Genomic DNA, 21581 nt, shown 5'->3' on the forward strand with positions numbered 1-21581 from the left:
CACTTTTCAACACCATCAAAACGTACTTTTAACACCTCTCTTTTTACCGTGTACGAAAGATGGTATTTTCTGTACAATCTAAAAACTACGCATAGACAGAGAGACGCATTGACACTGCATAACTATCAGTAAAATGAAAAATTACACAAATTCCTCTCATCAAACATAATATCCTGCTCGTCCTATTTTAAGTCATCGGCTCATATTGACGATAACAATAAAATAATTGATTATGATTTGATCGTAGTGGAAATCACAACTTCATACTCTTAAGAACTGTACACTGTAAAAACATCGGTGTTAGATTTAAAACCATGGGTGTTAAATCTAACACCAGTCAAGTGTTAATAGAGGACCTCACCCACAGGCGTAGAAAGTAATGTTGTGATGGCGTTGAAAAATGTTCATCTGGCACTTCGTGGTGTTAATTTGACACTGTAGCTGGTGTATTTTTGCCACTGCACTGGTGCTAATTCAACAATGACACCGCATGGTGTTGATTTGATATTGCTGGAGTTAATATCAATGGTATAACACCCGTCCAGCTTCAATAGGAGACCACACCAACTGGTGTTACTGTGATGTAAATGTTTTCACACTTTTTTTTTTCAAAAATCAAGTACTTTGTCGGAAAATTTTTGATCGTCTTGTTTAAGTTCAAAATCAACAAGAAGAGCAGTAACTAAGAAACTATAAATCAAAAAGACAATTTTACATTTTGAAATGACACCCGGAGGTGTTAATCTAACACCATAAATGAGCACCGGAAATCTAACATCTTCTCGGTGTTTCAAATTTATCACCGGACTTTTTTCTGCGTAATATCTAAAAAAAAAAAAAACATACACACACTTCTACCGTCTATATGCGAGTTTGAAACACCTTACTGTAATAAAAAAAGAATGCACACGTCATGTTCAACTTTGGTAAAAAAAAATAATAAATAAAATAAAGGAGGATAATTATTAGGGTCAGTAGCGCTTATTTCCTGATATCTGAATATTCTCATGGAATTATCGTCTTTCAAACGACAATATGAAGTTTCATCTCTCAAGAGGAAGTGTTTTTAGTGATTTGTGTGTGTGTGTGTGTGTGTGTGTGTGTGTGTGTTGTAATCCACATTTCTTCAGCCCAGCCTGGATTTCTCTATGGGACTTTCCTGTACCGCTGACACCTAGTAATACGGTACATGAATACCCTACGAAGATCTTTATATATTTCTTTATTATTTTTTTTTTTTTAGGGTCGGGCACTTTGACTTTAATTATCTTTAATTGCGTACACAGAATGAACATTACAAGTTTCAGGAGAGTAATAAAACTAACTTTCAGAATATGAATCATGCAACTTCAAATTTCTTCTTTTCTTAGGCGTATTGAAAGAGTGAGAAAAAAAAAGACATTTAAATTCATCCAAAATTTCAAGGTCTTCTCTGTTCAATGAAAGTACTGTTAACACTTCTAGAGTTTGTTTGACAATCATTCCATTCATTTTAGGATGACAAAAATATCCAATCTTAATGAGTAACATCAGATTTCATGATTTAATGCCGCTTCTTACAAAAAGCCTTGTCAAAGCTTTAAAAAGTTTTTCTTTAAAATATTTAGACATTAATTCAGTAAACAATCATAATGAATAACGTCACAACTTACCAAGAGCAAAGAGAAGCGCAAAGTGTGGGAGAGATGCCATTGGGTGTCCAAGAGTAGTCGAAGCACCCTGCTCAGTTCTGGTTGGATAAAGAGTGTAGAGCTAAAACGCTTCGTGATCCTCTTTCTCAATATAAGGGAAAATCCAAATTCCAAAATATGTACTAACACACTCTTTCTGGCGTGTACAATGGTAGAACTTACATCTAGAGAAACGCCATCAGAGTCGAAGGTGGCAGAAAATTTTACAATATCTTTTATTTTTTAATTCACATAAACAAAAACACCTGCCAACTGTCGACCAATATCGCAGAACACCGCCGTACGTGCGGCGACAACCACACTTAGTTCGTTCTCCCTCAAAACAAGTGAGTGCTGGCTAGTTTCTACCTTCCGCCCGGTTTTAACGAGGCACATCTGCAGCAGCCCTGGATAGGCGGACGCATCATGGAGCTTTACGGGATCCCTGGCTGCATAGAGCGTGATGGCCCCGCATCACATCGCTGATCCGGCGAGCAACTCTGACGCTCGCCATTTGAAAATTAATTACAGCGGGACGAGCAAAGTGGACAAATCATTCATTGATTGCCATCGCCATTTTCTTAATCTCTCAAACAGTTTAGCAGTGTACTGCGTGACAAGAGCGATGAGAGAATAAAATACGCGTACACCGTGCACCATTCCGAGTGTTACGGGCTGTTACACAAAAAAGCTTTCGTCTATCAACCGTAGTTTGTTATTCATCCCTTGATAACATGATTTATTTTAATTTGAAAATAATTTTTGAAACTGCTGTGAAAGAAGGGAAATTACTTTCTGCTAAATGATTCCGTACATAAACTTATTCAGTCAATTCAACAATAATGTTTCCACAGATCTGGTCTCAATTGGCATAATAAGTTATGACCCAATGTACGTGTAACAGTGGATAATTTTGAGTTTTTACATTATTATCATCTCTATTTTCAGGTCAAATAAACACGCACACACACACACGCACACAAACACAAACACACATAGAAAGCAAACATAATAATGAAGACAGATGTTTAAGAAATATACAGTCAACGTCGCTTAATTAACTTTAACTTTAATACGTGAGCTTCGGCTTACGCCATAAAATAAACACATGTTATTGTCGTTGTTGTTGTTGTTATTGTTGTTCTTTTCGATTTAAACATGATTTTGTTGCGACTTCTACGAGATGGACTCAGGCATGGATGACTGTTTATTTACGTCACCCTACGAAACAACAACAACAACAACAACTGATTACAGTTACAGAGTAAAGTAAAACTCACCATCGACAGTATGCATTCAATCAGAGTTCAGATGCAATTTATTTCTAAGATCTTAGAGAAACTTATCAGAGCCATGCAAAGCAGACACAGCACAAAGACAATGTGTCAAACATTTTACAGCTATGTCATGTTTAAGTTGCTTTCTATGGTAGAGCGAGATCAGACGAACGAAATGAACGAGATTTTATCAAAATGTAATTCAAAACTTTCACACGCTTCCACCAAAATAATGCGAGTTTCTGGTATCAACCATACGATATGCAGATCAGAGAGGGGATTCTTACTCCAAAATTCTGCTTGGTTTTGTTTTATTTTGTTGACAACACTTTTGTTTGTTTGTTTGTTTGTTTGTTTGTTTTTTTTTGGGGGGGGGGGGATGGGGTGGGGAGGTTCGTAAGTTAGAAGTTGCAACCCCCTTTCCCCAACAAAGTAATCGCTGGTATTCTATCACAAAGAATAATAACATGATGACACGGATTCACCTCATTATCAAGGATTTCTTGACAACAAAGAAAATTTAGCGAAGACAAATTGTAACAGGTCACTGGAGAATTGTGAGTAGATGACATCATTACTCTGGATTTGCATAATATATGTCGAGTTTGATCTCAAAATGGATTAGTAAGCGTCACCGACCATTTAAAGTAAGTCTATCGTCAGGTAGTGCAAAATCAAACCTTGCCAGTGATCACATGTGATACCGCACTTACTACATCACAAGGAATCTTCCTGGAGTTATGATTAAAACATCCCTTATTTTCTTATCACTCTCTTCGTTTTTTTAGCAGCTTCAATCGCAAATATCTGAAATTAAAAGGAGTGGAGTGAACTTGCTTTGCAATCAAACTTGTCGTAAATCGTTAATTATGGTTGTGATTAATATCGCTGTTTCGTGAAACAGTGTAAATTTTTTTTAATCCAGATTGTATTTTTTTTTAATATCTCAGATATGACTATGGTTTTCTGTTTTCAGCATTTATAAACAGAACTTTAACACTGGCTTGAATTGCACTTAAACATTTTACAGCGGTGTACAGCCTCAATTTTGGTGTTCGGTTAAAAAAAAAAAATACATGTAATGCAAAACGTAACAAGAACAAAACACCCAATCAAATATCTTGTCGACCGAGACATGTCTTGTTGGACGTCTTGTTGAACGATGTTGATAAAGGCTTTACATCATTTTTTTTCCAAAAGATTATTGATTAGATTACATCTTAATAATGTATTGCATCCATATAAATTCGGTATCAATACAATACAACACACACACACACACACAAACAAATTTTGTTTACATTGATGGGACATAGTAATCATTCCCCCCTCTAAGTAACATATTATCATCTCGTTTTATTGTTATGGTGCTGACCTTTTTCATTAATCGGGCCGGTTTGGGAAGTTATTATGAATTTACGAAAGATATCAGAAAGACAAGCCACGAACTTTCAAGGAAATACAATGAAAGAAATGAGTTCTTTTATCCTAATATATTTCCTTTAAAATTTGCGTTTGTAAGTGATAATTTGATTTTTTTTTTATTACCATAGTTATTTTGACTTCCGCGTTTCGAAATCGAAAATTGAAAACTCTTATCATTGATACCGTCTTTGTGTGCCTATAAATCTCCTCTAAGCCATCTACATACCCACGCCCCCCCCCCCAACAAAAAATTTAAAAAAAAAAAAACCCTAAAAACTAATGCATGAAACTTTCATTTGATAAATAATTAACGTATTAGCACTCTTTCTTTGCCAACTATGCGCTGTCATGCATGTTATAAACTCCTTCGTCTACACGGAAGGCAATTGAACAGACACTTAACACCGCATTTCTCATTCGCGTGAAAGTCAACGCAATCATGTACTGTAGTATACTACAAGTAGGCCTACTTGAATGCAAAATGCGGTGATACAGTGATGTATCGATTTTGTAACGGTATTAGCTTTGAATTCTACAAATAGCTGCTACAGCTGCAAAACGTGTTGTCCTATATATATCATGCATACAGGCGTTATACAGGGTGTCCCAAATAAAACGACACACTTTTAAAATGGTCCCAAAATGAAGTTTTCCTATATGAAATTGAATAAAAATGAAATTCGTATTCAATTTTTTGGGGAAATATAGATATGGGTAGCTGAAGGTCTCTTGTATCTCATGACGCCAAAAAGATCAGAAAATGCTTTATGCTTAAGTATTAAAGCACCACCCACTTTTACATAGGACGTGAAAATAAGGTTGCGCAGGAATTGGCTATCCACTTTAATAGGGTGAAGTGAAAGTGTGTGTGAGTGTGTGAGACATGTCACAATTCATGGAGGCGTATTTCATTGTCATAGGTCCATGCCTAGCTGGTATTTTACTCCACTCTAAACCATTCACCCCATATTTTTCTTACCCCAAACAATTTTCTTGCGGGGGCTCTCACAGCCACAGGTCTATGCTTCGCCACCAGCCAAGCCCTCGTGGAGCCAACCAGCCAACCAGCCAACCAGCCAAGCCCTCATGAAGACTTTATGAGCTCCCTTGCGGAGACTTCCAAAATGAGCTCCCTCGTAGAGACTTCATTATGGTATATCTAATAATCTTGTTTCATACTTTTAAGATTTATTATATTTGATTTAAGTCAGTATTGTCTGGGGCAAATTATTTGTTGTATATTAGGGCCCCGGTTTTTTTTTTTCTCTCTCTCTCTTCTTTCTTTAAAACACAACAACAACAACAACACCAGCCGACTAAATGGATATAAAGTGACTATTAATGCGCGGCGTACTTTCCATGTCCTTTACAAAAGTGGGCAGTATATTTTTGGACAAGTGATAGAAGAGACTTTCAGCTATCCATATCTATCTTTTTAGAAAAAGATCCGGTTTTTTTTCTCTATTTTTTATCTTTCATTTTTCACATTGGAGCCATTGTAAAAAGTGTATTGTTTATTTTGGACACGCTGTATGATAAAGCATTTCGGTTTAACCATAATATGAAACTATTGCTATAGAGATGTGTTACTTGGGAGCAAACTAGGTTGGTCTTAATTAGCCACCCTTTTTTCCGCCTCAATATTTGATTTTGCTCGACGCAAGGGGCTTTTGGTGAAGATTATGTCAGTGTACAACTTCTAACGTAATCTCTATCCCCATCTTCATCTTGAAGCCCAGCGAAATTGTATGATACTTACTGATAGGTTATCGTGTTCCTGGAGACATGAATGAACAAACTGTCGTGTATTCTTGATTGTGTCATGTGCATAACAACAAATTACTTATATCTGCTGAAGACCATGTTTCCTTGATACTACTGGGACGGAATTGCTTGTCTTTACGAAACGTACCTGCCTGTTTGACAGTTGAAACATACGGGTGTGACAACATGTTTCTGTCATCAACAGACAATAGTTCTTCTTAATAGTTCTTCTATGAAAACAACATTTTGTTTGAATCTTTTTTTTTTTGGCATGGTTTTCCCATCATACGTTCAGGATTAAACTTGCGCGTTGTTGACTTTACTTACAGCACTAGCAAGCAGAATCTTATTAATACTCCATACTGTAGAAAAAAAAAAATCCGCACAAAACAAGCAAACAAACAAACGAAAAATCATGAATAGGTCCTCATCGGTCGCCTAGCTATCAACGTGACCAATTCTTTGATTCGCCTGTCTATGACATTGAGGGCGTCCTCTATTCCTCGGCGCCCACCCGCCTCTGTCCAGAAGACTTTGTCGATGAACAGCGACTGGAGCAGACGTTGTCTCACCAGGCCAGAATGTAGGAAGACGAGGTTTTCGCGGGAAATTCTGGTTGCCAGACGACCGGAGAGCGAAGACCGGTAGGAATATCAATGGACGAAATGGAGGGAAGGTATGTTATCATTAAGGTAAACTGTACGAACAGCTATAAATATGCTGGGTAAGACTTAGTGTGCTGCAGTAGTTTCGTCTTCTGTATGATTCCTTTTCAGGTTTAGATAATTTAATGACATTTAGTATCACATTGTTTGGTCCCAATTAGGGTATGCAACACCAGAAACAATAGATCATAGCATTATAGATGATAATTTTGTAACAACGGTATTACAAAACTATTCAAAGAATACATTTAATACCACACCAGAGCATACGTCTGCGAGGGTTTAAGCAGATAACAAATTAGTGATTGCATGTATAATTACCCCCCCCCCCCCAAAAAAAAAAAAAAAAAAAAAAAAAAAAAAAGCTTTCAGTTACAATGGTATCTTGGAAGGAAGGAAAAATCATAGAAGTCGATGGAGGAAAGAGAATTTTTTTTTCTTCAACTAAGATCAAATGAAGACCAAGCTTCTGTGCAGGAACCTACTAAAAAGCTGCATGATGCATTGTACAGATTCTTTGGGGAATTAGAGACAGACTGGGGGAAAACTAGAGAACTCAAGCATACACAAAATCATGTAGGCCTGTTAGTACACACATACACAACGTACCGACAATTTACATCACGTTCACTGATCAATTATCTTTATATCATTATAATGGAGTACCATTTTTGTTGTGCCATTATGATGAGTATATTATGCTCATGACTTCCCACTTGATCGAGTGAAATTTTCTTCTTCATCTGTTTAGGTTCGGTTGAAATTCAAAGAAGTTTGATAATAGCGTCTATGGCCTAACTTGTGTTTGCTGGAACTACCCCCTCCCCACAAAAAAAGAAAAGAAATAAAGAACGGGCTTTATTCATCCACGCAGCTGTCAATACATGATAATCGATGCCCTCTTTCATTCGTTTCGTTGGGAGTTTTATGTATTTTTCATGCTATAGGGCAAAAAAAAAAGCAAAACCAAAAACAGAGACGCGAATTGCGAGAAAAATATTGGAAAGACATTAACCAGATATTAACCACACCTTTTCAATCTCTCTATCTGGCGATCGTCTGCATCGTCATAGTTACCAGCCTCGCGGAAGATTTGCACCGGCGAACCTTCCGCTTCCGCACAGGGAAACACTGCGTTTCCCTGATTAAACCCCTGTGAACGTTGAGGGCGCCGCGTATTGCCGGAGTTCCCGTCCCATACTAGCACATTCGTCTCACAGTCTGAGATCTGTTGTTAAAGAAAAAAAAAATGAAGAAAAAATTAACTTAAAGTCTACGGTCAGTAATTTCTATTAGGTCTTGTATGTTCCAATAGAAATAAGCCTGTCTACTGTGTAATAGAGTTGAATGGTTATTTGTATTTCAAGTGCATCATAAATTAGGGAATGCTTCATTGATAGAAAACCCCTTCAGGTAGGCTCCAACATGATTTTTAAAAAAAGAATTGGAGAGAGATAGCACGATAACACCACTTTTCATTATAGCCGTCGGTCTGTTACATTTCATAATTTGAAGATTAAATGAGACCTAACCGTCAAACTATTGAAAAGTGTCCTGCCAGAGACTCCAAATTGACTTTGAGGTAATTGATCTTAAAGGTCGGGTCATCATAACATTGGTGGAAAACCGAATTACAAACCTTTTTCTTTCAACAGATATTACCTTTAACAGAAAACAAAAGATGGACAGCTTCTCGACTCTATCCGGAGGGACTTCCAAATTTGTCGATGTCGCCCGAGTCAATGGCTTGTTATCACGGTCTTCCAGCTCAGTGGGGTTCCAGTTTATGCCTCCAGGTCGAGCTGACGTCACGCCCAGCGCGACGGTTCGTACCAGTCGATCTGCTGCGATCTGTGAACTCGCATTCTGCACCTCCCGCGATCCCATGACATGTCGCGGCGCGGTTGGGTGCCCTGTCCCAACCCGAAGCTCGCGGGCAACCGTCGGTGGAGTGACGTTCAAGCCAATTACCCGGTCCAAATGGAATGCCACAACCAGCCCGAGATCGGCGCGGCACCATGCCGGTTGACAAGTCGACGTCCTGGCAAGCTCGCATTCCGCGCTCAGATCAGATTTCTCGCCAGCGTAACTGGCCAGACGCTCGATTTCAGCATTCGACACCAGGGCGAGATGATTATTGTGGCTGACATGGCTTATGGTTGTCGAATTCTCAACCTGTCGCCTGCCCAAAATCCACGAACCTGCCAAGGCGTTCATGGCTTCTACATCCCGACTGTCAAGCCAGCTCGGCTGGCTGTAGAAACGAATCTTCTGATCCGAATAAACCTCAATAATAGGGCGACCCATCACAGCTCTCAAAGTGCGCTCTAATTTCGCGACATGCTCACCGTTAATTCTGCCGCCTTGTGCATTCAAGTCGGGAGCGGAACGCAATTTAGGTTTCGATTCTCGCAAGAACGGAAGAACAATTTCCCGCATTTCCAAGCGTCCGGTCTTAATCTCTTGTTTTCTCACGCGAACGCTTTCTCTTAAAGCATCAATTTGTTGGCGATTAGCACCAGTCCTCTTCAGCACACCACTCCTATTTTGCGCACCTGCCTTGTACAGAGTTTTCTTTCGCGTCATGTTTCCATTTATTTTTCTATCGAAATGTTCTTGCCCTGCTGAGTCACTGGTAACCCCCTCCCGTCTGCTTGGCGTCTCACCAAGAGGCCTCCTGTTCGAAGGCTTCCGTGTGATGTAGGTAATCAGTGGTTCCCTCTCTTCATCGCCCCTCGGGTCATTTGCCAAATGAATGGCCACGCCCTTCCCCTCCTGGTATCGCTCATTCAAGTCTTCGTACCATTTGTTGATGCTGGCCACGCGATCGCGGAATAACGCTGCCTTATCTCGGCGGCTGTTCGCAGTCCCTGAATCCAGGGTGGCACCACCGCCACGATCATGGCTCGATCGCGAGTTGACGTCCTCGACCATGGCCCAGTGAAAGGCGGTGTTGGTGATGACCAGGATTCCGACGACGGTGAAGATCCGTCGAGCGGGACAATGGTGACGGTCGAAGAGACGAAGCGAGCGTCGAGGCCACATCTGAAAGTACAATACAAGAATTCGGAAAGATTAACCCATGCAAAAGAAAGATCGTCTATTCCTTAAAAATTGTAAAAAAAAACAAAAACAAACAAACAAAACAAACAACATACAAACAAGCAAACAAATACTGTCGTCTCCTTAACCACTTTGATTATATAAGAAAAAAACAACAACCTGTCATCTTATACCCTATAGGCCTATAGGAATCCGGCCAAAATCTTCACAGAGAAAAGAACCAAAATCATACCATCGTGAACCACATGTGACCTCATAGACAGTCTGGTCTTATGCTTTCACGCCTGACGTTGATGTAGAAAAAGCGACCATCACATGTGGCACTTCAGCATCAATAATAAGTAGTTGCCCTCCCTCTGATAGCGGAACGTGTTGATAGAATTTGCTGCTCCCGTTCAGGTGTGTTAAGGTGTGTCAAAGAAATCTCACAACTCTGACAATAGAATAATGCGCATCAATGCTCAAGGGGATAAATTCCACCTGAATGACTGTTGCCTTCAAAAGCAGTCCATATTCCACTGTTCAGTCTCTCTACATTGCAAGGCTATACAGAGTAAACGAAATACAATCATGCAGTGACAATACACGGTTACGTACGGTCACATGGCAGTGTTCTGGTTCACTCTAAATCATAGAAATAACTTTACTTTATCTTTATATTGCATATTTCAGAGAAATATATCCACTCAGTAGAGCTGAATATCGACAAACTATTTCCCAAAAGTGATACACTACAGAGTGTGTTGCCATTACACACAAAAGAACAAACAAAATCACCCTCTTATATAGTGGCAGTCCTTCTTCTGCATAATTTCTCAGGTATTTATTTCAATTTAGTTATACAACACATTTTGATTATGGAATCTATGTATACATTTATCTTTTCTCCTTTTAATCATCTGCATTGTAATCTATATACGTCGATGTTTTCTAAGATATTACTGAAATGAATTCTGATTCATGTGTGAAATCATGTTGAAATAAAAAAAGTAAATCAAATCAATAAAAAAAGAAACAAAAAAAAAACGTTGATTGCGATCTCAATCCTCGAAATAAGCTTGAATTAAAGAGAAGCATAATTGGACGTGCTGATTTTTTCTTTAATAAATCTTTTTTTTTTTTTGGATAAATCCTATACATCGTTATTGTTCTACAGCAGTCTCGGACTAGCTCATGGTCAATTCAGAATAATCTCCTAATCTGCCGAACTTGTCGATGACGTCTCTAACGCTAAAAGAAAATTTGATTTACGCTCGACTTCACACGGAGGTTTCTGATATGAAGGACCGTGTTTCGGATAACGAAACTTAAAGTGAATAAATCGAATTCATTCATCATTGCAAAGCAGAATAAAGTGGTTGAAAATTTACTCTTTCAGAGCTTCATGGAAATTACATTTTATCGTAAACTTAAGCAAAATTTGATTTGTTTCAATGCTCGTAGTTTACAACCAGAACACGATGAAGATTGAGCTAGTTACCTTGAGTTTCGAGGGACGTCGACTGGTTACATTCGACCGAACGAGATCTCTGAACAGGTGGATTTTCCCGCTCTCTTTTGTCCCATTTTCAATCAGGATCTCGAATGATTAACGTTCGGCCTTACTCCTTGTTGATACGTTATGGAGCAACATTGGTTTCGTTCCTTCCGGTCCGCACCCCATCCCCTCTCCTTTCTTCTCCCCTCCTCTCCTTCTCAAGAGTCTAATGGAATCATCCAAACGATCTTCATGAGGCCGTGGCAGTCACATTCTGTTTCTTTGCTTAACTCGCTAATAAATGGTAGGTTCTTGCCAACAATGGATATTCACACATCACCGCAACTTGACTCCCTTCACAACGGTCCCGAATCCCTATGGCGTCCCCTCGGTTCGTCTCCAGTAGATCGATCTGTAAACTTTGCTGATTGCTATCTTTTGTCTACATCCTTCATCTTCCCCCGGATGAAGAGTGGTGGTTTGGAGTCATGGGTCGATGATGTGAAATGTTCCTTTCTGAAGTGAACAAAAGACAAACGACAAAGGCGTGAACATTGACAGCACAGTAAATTATGTATTGTTTCCACCAAGCGTACCTGTTAATAAAGTACTTGTTTGAAGTTGAGGAAACATACTGTATGTATTAGTAGTGCGATTAGCTCTTCAAGGGAGCCGCATTCCAAGAAGATGCACTCAGCTGGAAAATATTCTCGAAAACCAAACTTGTACAGACACGCCTTGCACCGCACCGGGAGAATCATAATTTCTAGCTCAACCTTAGAGAAATGATCGAATAGCCTGCATGGCTATACGTCTGTGCCTTACGGGAGCACTGCGATGAAATCTTGTTAAACCATAATCGGAGTAAGTCCGCATCCCTTCTCTCTGCCAAGGAATCGCGTGCTTGTTACAGCTGCCTTCGTGAGCACCGATCTGTCAGATTTACTATAAGGAAGGAACATGTGTTAGCCAACGTTATCACGGATTGAGAACAGCATTTAGGGAAACAAGAAAGACAAATGTAGAGACGTCATAACGAAAACACCGAAGGGGATCAGAGATCGAGGAAGAATGAGAGAAGTGAAGGCAAGATCAATCTGTCAACGCCTCCGAACAACATTGGTGTAATAATGACGACGTATTTCCTGCCGATCTCGGTCACGTCTGAACGGAAAGAGCTACACCGCGCGACGGATTGCCATTAGAACACGCCGGGTGGCGGCGGACCGAAGTTCACGGACATTAGGTGTGCGTGACTGAAATTTCGTCACAATGTCTACTCGCCATGTCTTCACATCCCCATTCTTGTCTCTCATTCGATTCTTAGGTTCTTGTTCTCTTTTACGTCTTGCTGACGTCTATTTCTCTTCTTGCATTGTGCAAATGACACGATTTTGTTTGCATGGCGATCCTCGCCATGATTGCTCAGGCAAAAAGAAAAGAGTAATAATAAAAACAATAAAAACAAAACAAGAGTATATTATTTTAAGTTGTGTTTATTGTACTGAACATCTTTAGACAGGATCAGCTGTTGTTTTTTTTTAAGAGGGATGAACGTTTGTTTGTGAGTTTTGATACACAAAACGGTACACACTATAGGCCTATAGTCCTTGCTAGCATGTGACAAGTGTATTTTGTCATAAAATTATGAAAAATTGAATCAACAAATTGTGTTGATTGTTATCATACCAAAAAGGATTATAAGTAAATTTTGTTAAATTTTCTCTCCCACAATAGCATTGGCACATATAGGGGAAATTTTCAACAAGAATATTACAAACAATTTTGAGGGAACAAAAGAGTAAAGACAGTTATGTAAGGCCGCTACTGTCAGAACCATGTATTCGATACTCCGACTTTACGGTGTATAGACATACAAACACATGCAAACACAAACGAAGAAAAAAATAATAATTTCAAGTGACGCATAGAGCTTTTCTGAGACAATCAAATGTCAGATGAAATAACCAGCGACATTATTTCTCGTGTACATCATATTAATCAGTCTAACGTATTGTAGGCCAACGCTGCGACTGGGAGAGGATTGTCCTAACAATATGCCAATCGGTATATATAGGCCCTACATGCAGGTCCAATCAGTATTCATTATCACAGACACAACAATTATGTAGCAAAGATCAACATGCATTTATTCGCATGGAGGAAAGATCTTCGTTGGAATATCATTACCGCGATGAAACTGGTGTTATCCATTCAAAACAAACCAAAACAAAATAGAAAGTCAAAACCTTACAGTGAACATTACAAAAACAGAAAAGTAACACTTCCACAGACCTATTCTGAGCATGCATTGTATTCTAAATTTGTACAAATCGCCTTGATCTCGGCGGCAAGCCAATATTGTCCTCATGTTTGCCCTGCATCCAAAACCCAGGTACGTGTGAAGAGAGCTTAGATCGAATGGGATATGCTCTAAATATTTTCACGGAAGATGGCGGCGTGTTAACTCGCTCTAGATTAGCAGCCAATGTCGTTCGTGACATTGAGGACATTCTTAAAGGAGAGTAACGTTAGGTAAAAACAAATTCTGGATTAAGAACGGCCACCAATGAAAAAAAAAAAAAACACACAACTACTGTTGGCTTAATTGGATGAACAACGGGAAAATATTTGGTTCGATGTATGGCTTGCGTAACATTTTTTTGGTCATAATTTGTGTTATACCGCTGGCTTGCTTTTCTCTAGTCAAAATGACAAGAATATCATGTTGCATTTTCCCGTGAATGTAAGGGGGTATTTTTACTCTTCACCTTGATTTGAGACACATTTTGTGGGAAAATAATCTTCAGAATGAAAGGATCCGGGTTAATAAATTCTTGAAAATGTTAAATGACGAAACAATCAGATAACCATGACGTCACCTATGTTATAATTCAAATTTACAAATCATTTCATGTTAACTGAAGAACTGCCGTTCAAATATAGACAGAGTAAACGTTATCACATTTTGTTAGACTAGAGTCGTGGGTTTTTTTTTTTCTTCTCTCACTCTCTGCAGTTCATCACGACTTCATGTTCTATCATCCATGATGTATCATGCTCCTTTAAGTTCATGTATACTCGGAGGCCTCCCCTTGGAGAAACTGCGTCGTTATGACGACAGCCAACAGGTGGAACAGGTTGCGAACTGAGTCGGGCACTGGACGGTTTGGTTGACATGGAGACAGAAAAGGAGACCGACTTTCCTCTGTAAATAAAGAGGCGAAGTCGTTTTCCCTTGATTTTGACTTTTTCTTTGATCTCCCTGTCGGGTCAAACATTATTTTGTAGGGAGGGCACTCTTACTCTTTTACAAATAACCCTTTGATGTAATTTGTCATGGTGGATCGCTTGGCGTTAAAACGAGAGATTACGGTCATCAGAAGCCGCAGCAAAGGCATCGAGACCTCATACCTATGACTATGCTTGAATAGAACTAAATGCTCAAGATCATCAGTGTTTGAAAAAAATGTTGAACATGATCAAGAACGTGAATCATTAAAGAAAAATAATTTGTCTTGCCATGTGTCAAATGGGTTCTAGTGCATTTACTGACACGTCCGTACTGTTTTCCATCATTTGAATACACGTAGTTTGTATGATTTAAAAAAAACCCAACAACAACTATACAGAGTGTTCGTGTACTATTGTTTATTTTAATACTATGAATGCAATTATTAATCCTACTGTTATATCTCTTCTATCGAAAACATGATTTCCTCAGTATCATTAATAACTATCATCACAACATATACGCACAATCCCACTTATACTGGTGCCAAAGGAGATGTGATAGATGACACGTGTGTGAAAGCGTCTGTCTTTCATCAACCTGTTTTATTTCATCCTCGCAGCATTAAGTGTCAAGCGGCACATAGTACCTGCGGCACAGGTGGATTTTATTCCTTTCGTTTATCCACCCCTCCCCCCTTTTTTTTCTTCTTGTTTTAAGGAGGCATATTTCTGAAAAATGATCAAAACTTCCGCTCTCCCAGGCATGTGCCAGATCCTACCTCCAATACTGGTTTCGCCTTCTCTATTCCGTCATCTAAAAGCTTGCATAAATATTCACGTTCCATGGCGAGCCAGACAGATTTTTTTTTTTCGATAGAACTTTGGAAAGGGCAGGAGATGTCACTTTTGAAAAATACATGACAAGCTAAGAACACAAATAACATTTTAAACAACTTACTACCAACTGGTTAATTTAGCCATCAGGGGGTGTTTCATAAAGCTGTTCTTAAAATTACGAACGACTTAAGAACGACTGGTGATCAGTTCTTGTGCTGAATTATTGAAATTCTGATAAGTATAGCATATCAGAACTGATCATCAGTCGTTCTTAAGTCGTTCGTAACTTTAAGAACAACTTTATCAAACACCCCCCCCCCCCCCCGAGCTGTTATGCCGGTAATATACGATCCAAGCATGGAGCTACTGTAACTCCATGATCCAAAAGTCTAAACACTTGTGTTTTCCTCTCTTCATTATATTTTCATAATTCTTAATATCACCCTCCATCTCCTTCTCTCTCTCTTGTATATATATATATATATATATATATATATATATATATATATATATATATATATATATATATTTGTATATTGGCCTATACATATACACACATACAGACATGTATATAGTATTCAAACTTTCTCCCATTTTTTTTTTCCTCGGGGACACATTACTTCGTGAATTTTTCGTACGTGGTTCCGTAAAGTCCCCATTATGTCGGTTGGTTCATGGAGCTACCATGGTTGGTTGCAAATGATGCGGAACGTCGGGCGAAAAGTGCAACCCAACACGGTGTTTAATTGACGCAGAAAGTCACGGGGTTTGCAGACGGTGGGTACAAAAAATAAAATAAATGGAAAGAAGTACTAGTTTACCTCCTTGGTAAAAACACGTCACTCGACAAACCAACAGTGGCGTAATCAGTTTGATGTTAATTTGCTGCGTGCGGTCCGCTCGACATGTGGGCGAACCTGAACTCTCCGCCGGGGCCGCGGCGAATTCCATGATTGATACCGGGCACGTGACTTTCGATCGAGGTCACGGCTCTATTCTTGCAGGCCTAGGTCTTGTTGATTTCTATTTGTTTTTAATGAAAAGGAACTATTTTTCTTTTATGTTTCTATTTTATGACAAGCGGTTTCAGTTTCAACATTAGTGTTTTCTTTATTAAGCCTTAACAATAACAACATCATTAGGATCGTCGATTCGGGAACTGCTGTGTCGTACACGACAATGATATTCTGAACACACACATTTAACGAAGTAGAATTAATTCGTGATATCATATTCTTTTTTCTTTTTTAACAGGAGTGCATCTTATGTTCTTTAAAGGTATTTTTTACCCATTGGGAGCAGTGATTTAAAAATGTTCGAGTTATCACATTTGATGCACAATGTGTAGGTCAGCTGTATCACAAAACATCCTACCATGTAAATATTTCACAATATAGAAAGCCTAAAATATAAGGAGACATCACTATTGTTCTCACTAAACATGGTAGGCGTTTAGTCTAGAAACGATTTTATTATAACTATAACTGGTTGTTTCTATCCCTAATTCCCATTTTAGAACTATTTTGAAGTACCAAAACCGGGTTTTTGTTTCATATGCAAATCGTAAATAATGCCTTTAAACGAAAACGGAAAATTTAGGGCCTCTATTTTTTTCCGAATAATTTGTACTCTTGTTTCAGATTTCACTCTCCCATTGCTACAGTTACCTGGCAGGGTGAACACTTCAGAAAAACAAAACAAACAAACAAACAAAAATTTACAATATTGATAGGAGAAAGAGAGGGGCGGGAGCGACATTTTTGTACTAAAACGACTTAAAAAGAAAAGGACGTGTCAATAATGTTTCGGCAATGTTAGTGCTTGTCTAGAAATCATATATCTAGAAGTAATCTAATCCAGGGTTTTATGTAGACGTTCGGTGAAACCGGATATCCTAAGACCAAACAACTGTCGAAACATTGACGCCTGCCAGTAATGTCTGCTCCCCCATTGAGACAGTCAGCACGTCCACACACGATTTAAAAAAAAAAAAAAAAGAAAAAAAAACCCAAACCGACAAAAGGAGCAGTAACACACACACTAACACACACACACACACACACACACACACACACACACACATACGTACACACATACTAGTAAATGAATGAATTCATGCATACATAAATACATAAATGAAATAATATTAATAGATAATTAAAAATATATAAATAAATAAACAATAAATTGCACCCCATAGTATGGGCAAACAACCTTATAAGCTCTCTTATATGCAGCTTAAATGCACAGTAACTAAAACTTCTGTTGCATTTTGGTCAATTTCACAAGCAATTAGGTACTAAACAAAAGAGATATATCAAAGATATCATTTTCTGAAAGAAAAAGAACAATGCCTCACGAACATAGTAATATATCAGAATATTTAAGATATAATCTTACATAGATATTGCACGACGATCTACAATGCCAACATGAAGTCATGCTAGAGGAAATCATGATGAAACAATAGCATGTAATACCAAATATATCAAATAAAGAAAATGATTTTATGCATTCATTTCTGCCTTTCATGAAAAAAAAAATAAGACCCGATTGCAACGATTATGATTATGACTAGTGTTAGGACTGGTTCAGTTTTTCACTTGTAAGATTTAGTGCACACTTTCTCGAACACGTGGTCACAACTTGAAATCAAAATATGGAAATAAGACAGCAACAGCAACAACAAAAATAAAATGAAACACTAAACCACTACAGCCGAAAAAAAAAAGTAACGGTATGATAATCAACATTTAAAGTGGTTAAAGTAACAGTTACTGTCCCTCTCTCTTATTACACCAAAGACGGTCTGACTTGCATGATAGATGTTAGAAAATTTACTGTTTCAGGAAAATTCGTTACTTTAACTTAGAAAAGCATAACATTCTTTTTCCATGTCCATATGAATGAATCTTATAAAGTTATATGCCACTGAGTTCACCTTTTTTTTTTTTTTTTTTTTTTTTTTACAGATTGAACTTTAGCATGGACTAACTGAACCTTTTCATAATAATTATCATGAGAACCACGTGTATCCAAATGTTTGTGAGTTTGCTTTTGTGTACTCCGTGCGTGTGCGTGTGTGTGTGTGTGTGTCCTCAATATATTCTCATGTCAAGTAAGGCCTATACTGTCAAAATCCTGGCCCAAACTAGACCAATCAAGCAGCAGGGAACTTTAGCCAGTGTATGCATAGGGGTTAAAAGTCTCTCTGTGGGATACATGTCTACACGTGTTTCCAATTACACCGTGACCACTTGGTTTCCGGTGTCAAAAGTGCACGTGACATTACAAGAAACGAAAGATATGATATCATACAATTATTAAATTGTCAGATCAGACTTCAAACTTGTTTCCCAAAAGTGCTCTGACATATTACTCTTTGTCAGTCATTTGATACCGTTAACTTCGTTGCTGTCTAATATAACTAGTAAACGAAAACAGCAACGACAAATGACATGAAATAAAAACGTAATTTCTCTTCAAAGCTAAATCAGGTAGTTTGGAATTACGTGGAATAGTGTAACGGGGGGGGGGGAACAAGGGCGCTCCACAACCGACTAAACGTTTCTACAGTGTTATCTAGAGCGAAACTAGACACACCATGCTTGATTGTACAGTTTTCATGATGATTTGATTAATTAATCCACTATCAGTTGACCGGCCGAAAAACATCATAATGTAAAGTCATTATCAAAACAGATGTCAATTCAACTTCATAATAATTGAACTCCTGCGTCATGTACATGTACGTACTTTTCGCGAACTTCAGTTGATAGGTTTCTTTTACAGTTTAAATTCCCTGTGTCGCCAACACAGATGATTTGGTCCGCAAGTCAAGGATAACCTCAGTTGTCCAAAGGTCTCTTAGAAGTGAATGAATTTTATGAAGCGATGATCGGATGATCTACAGATGATCGATATGCAAAATCTGACAACAAAAGCGGCCCGCCATCCTTCCGTGGTTTGTTTGTTTTCTCATTCATCATCTATTTTGTGTACAAAACGGATTACCACTTTAGCGTGTGGTCAATACATGCTGTCACACTATGTGCGTTCCAACTCGGCTTTGATGCTGGAATTTTGCTATAAAAGAAACGCGTAATCGACAGTCTGAGCAGAGAGGGCTCTCTAACACCGAACGTGACCGTAACAAAAGATATCTCGCAAACCCGCTGAACTCAAGTTTGGCACTATGCCCGTGAATCACAGCAAGACTTTTTTTATCTGTCTTCTATTTGTCTTGTCTACATGATAATGCATGATAAAATGAAGAAGGAGTTGAAGAAGACGAACAAAGATGGATATTATGACTCTCGGACGCCACATTAACTTTCAAACTCATTTGAATTCATTCATAGTCATACTTTGACAGCTTTTATCAGATTTATGTGCATGGCTGGCGCCGCTCCCGACTCCCGATCCTTCATAAATCTACATTGAGAAACTGCCTCATTAAAAAGATTCTATTCAGAAAGGGAAGAATTCAAATATTTGACACCTCTAACTGTTGAGTGAAGTACTCCTCTTCATGTCCACTTAACGATCTAAATCGTTAGATCTAGGATCTAAATTCAATTTATAGGAGATACAATTAATCTTTAACATTCTCATAACCCTGAATAACACCTTTTAGTACTTTGGTCTTTACTTATGAAAACACAACAAACAGGACTATAATATTCAACTTCTATGCGAGATGTCATTACGATATCAATTATGAAGATAAATGATGAGCCTTGTTAAGTTATAGCTATGATGTTTTCAACAAGAAGATGATTAAACCGCCTGAGGTCAAGATGTAGAAGTTGCTCACTGCAGTCTGTGTGTGCGTGTGTGTGCTCGTGCTTGTGTGTGTGTATGTTTCTCATATCTTTGATTGACAGCATGTCCATGTTGGGTCAAGCGACACGGCAGGCCGTTAAACACAGCGACTATTCTTAGCGTAAGGATCATTCAAACGGTAAAGCACTCGAATAAGTGCCCCAGTAAATCTTTAATACGAGAGGTATCGGTCTGGCTTCCACTTATTGTTAGGTGTTTGAGCACTTGTCTAGCTCGAGCGCTATCAAAGGTTCAAAGATTACGTTGACATTAGCGGAAACCCGCGAACGGCCGGGAGAAAAGACACGCCGAAACTCACTCATTGTTATGATCGATTGGTAGGCTTTTAAAAAGTTCTCTTCTTTAGGGAAAAGACAGATTTGCTGATCAAAAATTGTGCACAGACACCACTAATAGAGTTGGACGTATTCCTAGACTTGGCGACGAAGGAGAACATTATTGTGCCTAGTCTAAACCTAACAAATTTGATGATGAGAAATAATGTAGTCAGTGATAATTAGGATGACACGTACTATGAATACCTTATCACACCGAATCAAAATTACCTAATGAGTAATTCATCACACATAATGTACACTTGAATTATAATGATGGAAGCGTATTGAGGATGCTCAAAGATGATTAACAAGATAAATAAAATGTACAGTGTGAGTTTTTTCTTTCCCTCTTCGTTTGGAGATAAGATTAACTGGAGTGTAAATATTGTGCGCCTGGTGTTAGCATAATGTTTAATGTGATCGGGGGGGGGGGGGGTGTTTCATCAAGTTAGTCAGCGCTGACAAGTTGTCAGTCTCTGACAATAACCATAGTAACAATCAGTGACCAGAGCATCTCAGCCAATCAAAACCAAGGATTTTACTGAAATTGTTAGTGACTGACAACTTGTCAGCGCTGACTAAATTGCTGAAACACCCCCAGGTGTCTGAGGTGATCATTTTTCATCAAGCGTATGGCGTATTATAGCCTCTCCGTACGATTTTTCCCATCCTCTGATGTCCATGCACTGACGCTGGCCATACGTATAGCGTGTATTCGTGATCGCGAATTGCGAACCCAGATGGTGTTCTCCATCGGGTAGAACGATGGTAATACCATCCGCAGATAAAGGGACAGACAAAAATTAATCTTTCAACAAGAAACACCTGGACTAAATATAATCAGCGAGGTGACTCCTCCCTGATATAATTAATCGGTGAAGCCACTGACCTATTTACAGGACTGACTGACCTAATAAACCTACAGTCAAAATGGCTACATGTACAGCCAAGGATGCTCGCCTGCCAGTACCTCCTTGGTATAACTTGTTAGATTTACAGAAATATCA

At 38.6% G+C, this 21581-nt stretch overlaps 1 protein-coding gene across 1 annotated transcript; it reads right to left on the reverse strand.

Annotated features, from left to right (window-relative positions):
* Positions 1-6549: 6549 nt before the first annotated feature.
* Positions 6550-9846, reverse strand: LOC140236683 (uncharacterized). Its single transcript, XM_072316602.1, has 3 exons — positions 8464-9846; positions 7833-8029; positions 6550-6748 (listed from the first exon to the last, which is right to left on the reverse strand). The coding sequence occupies exons 1-3, from the start codon at positions 9844-9846 to the stop codon at positions 6550-6552; spliced, it is 1779 nt and encodes a 592-aa protein (XP_072172703.1).
* Between the last annotated feature and the right edge of the window lie 11735 nt (positions 9847-21581).

The sequence above is a fragment of the Diadema setosum genome, chromosome 13, assembly GCF_964275005.1.
Source record: "Diadema setosum chromosome 13, eeDiaSeto1, whole genome shotgun sequence".
NCBI classification, from domain to species: domain Eukaryota; kingdom Metazoa; phylum Echinodermata; class Echinoidea; order Diadematoida; family Diadematidae; genus Diadema; species Diadema setosum.

What these genes read in the sequence shown, in the direction of transcription:
- LOC140236683 (XM_072316602.1), bottom strand. Translation starts at nt 9,846, where the DNA reads ATGTGGCCTCGACGCTCGCTTCGTCTCTTCGACCGTCACCATTGTCCC. An exon ending in TCTTTTGTTTTCTGTTAAAG is followed by an intron (nt 8,030 to 8,463) that starts GTAATATCTGTT and finishes CTTTAACAACAG; the next exon opens with ATCTCAGACTGTGAGACGAA. An exon ending in CAGATAGAGAGATTGAAAAG is followed by an intron (nt 6,749 to 7,832) that starts GTGTGGTTAATA and finishes TCTGGCAACCAG; the next exon opens with AATTTCCCGCGAAAACCTCG.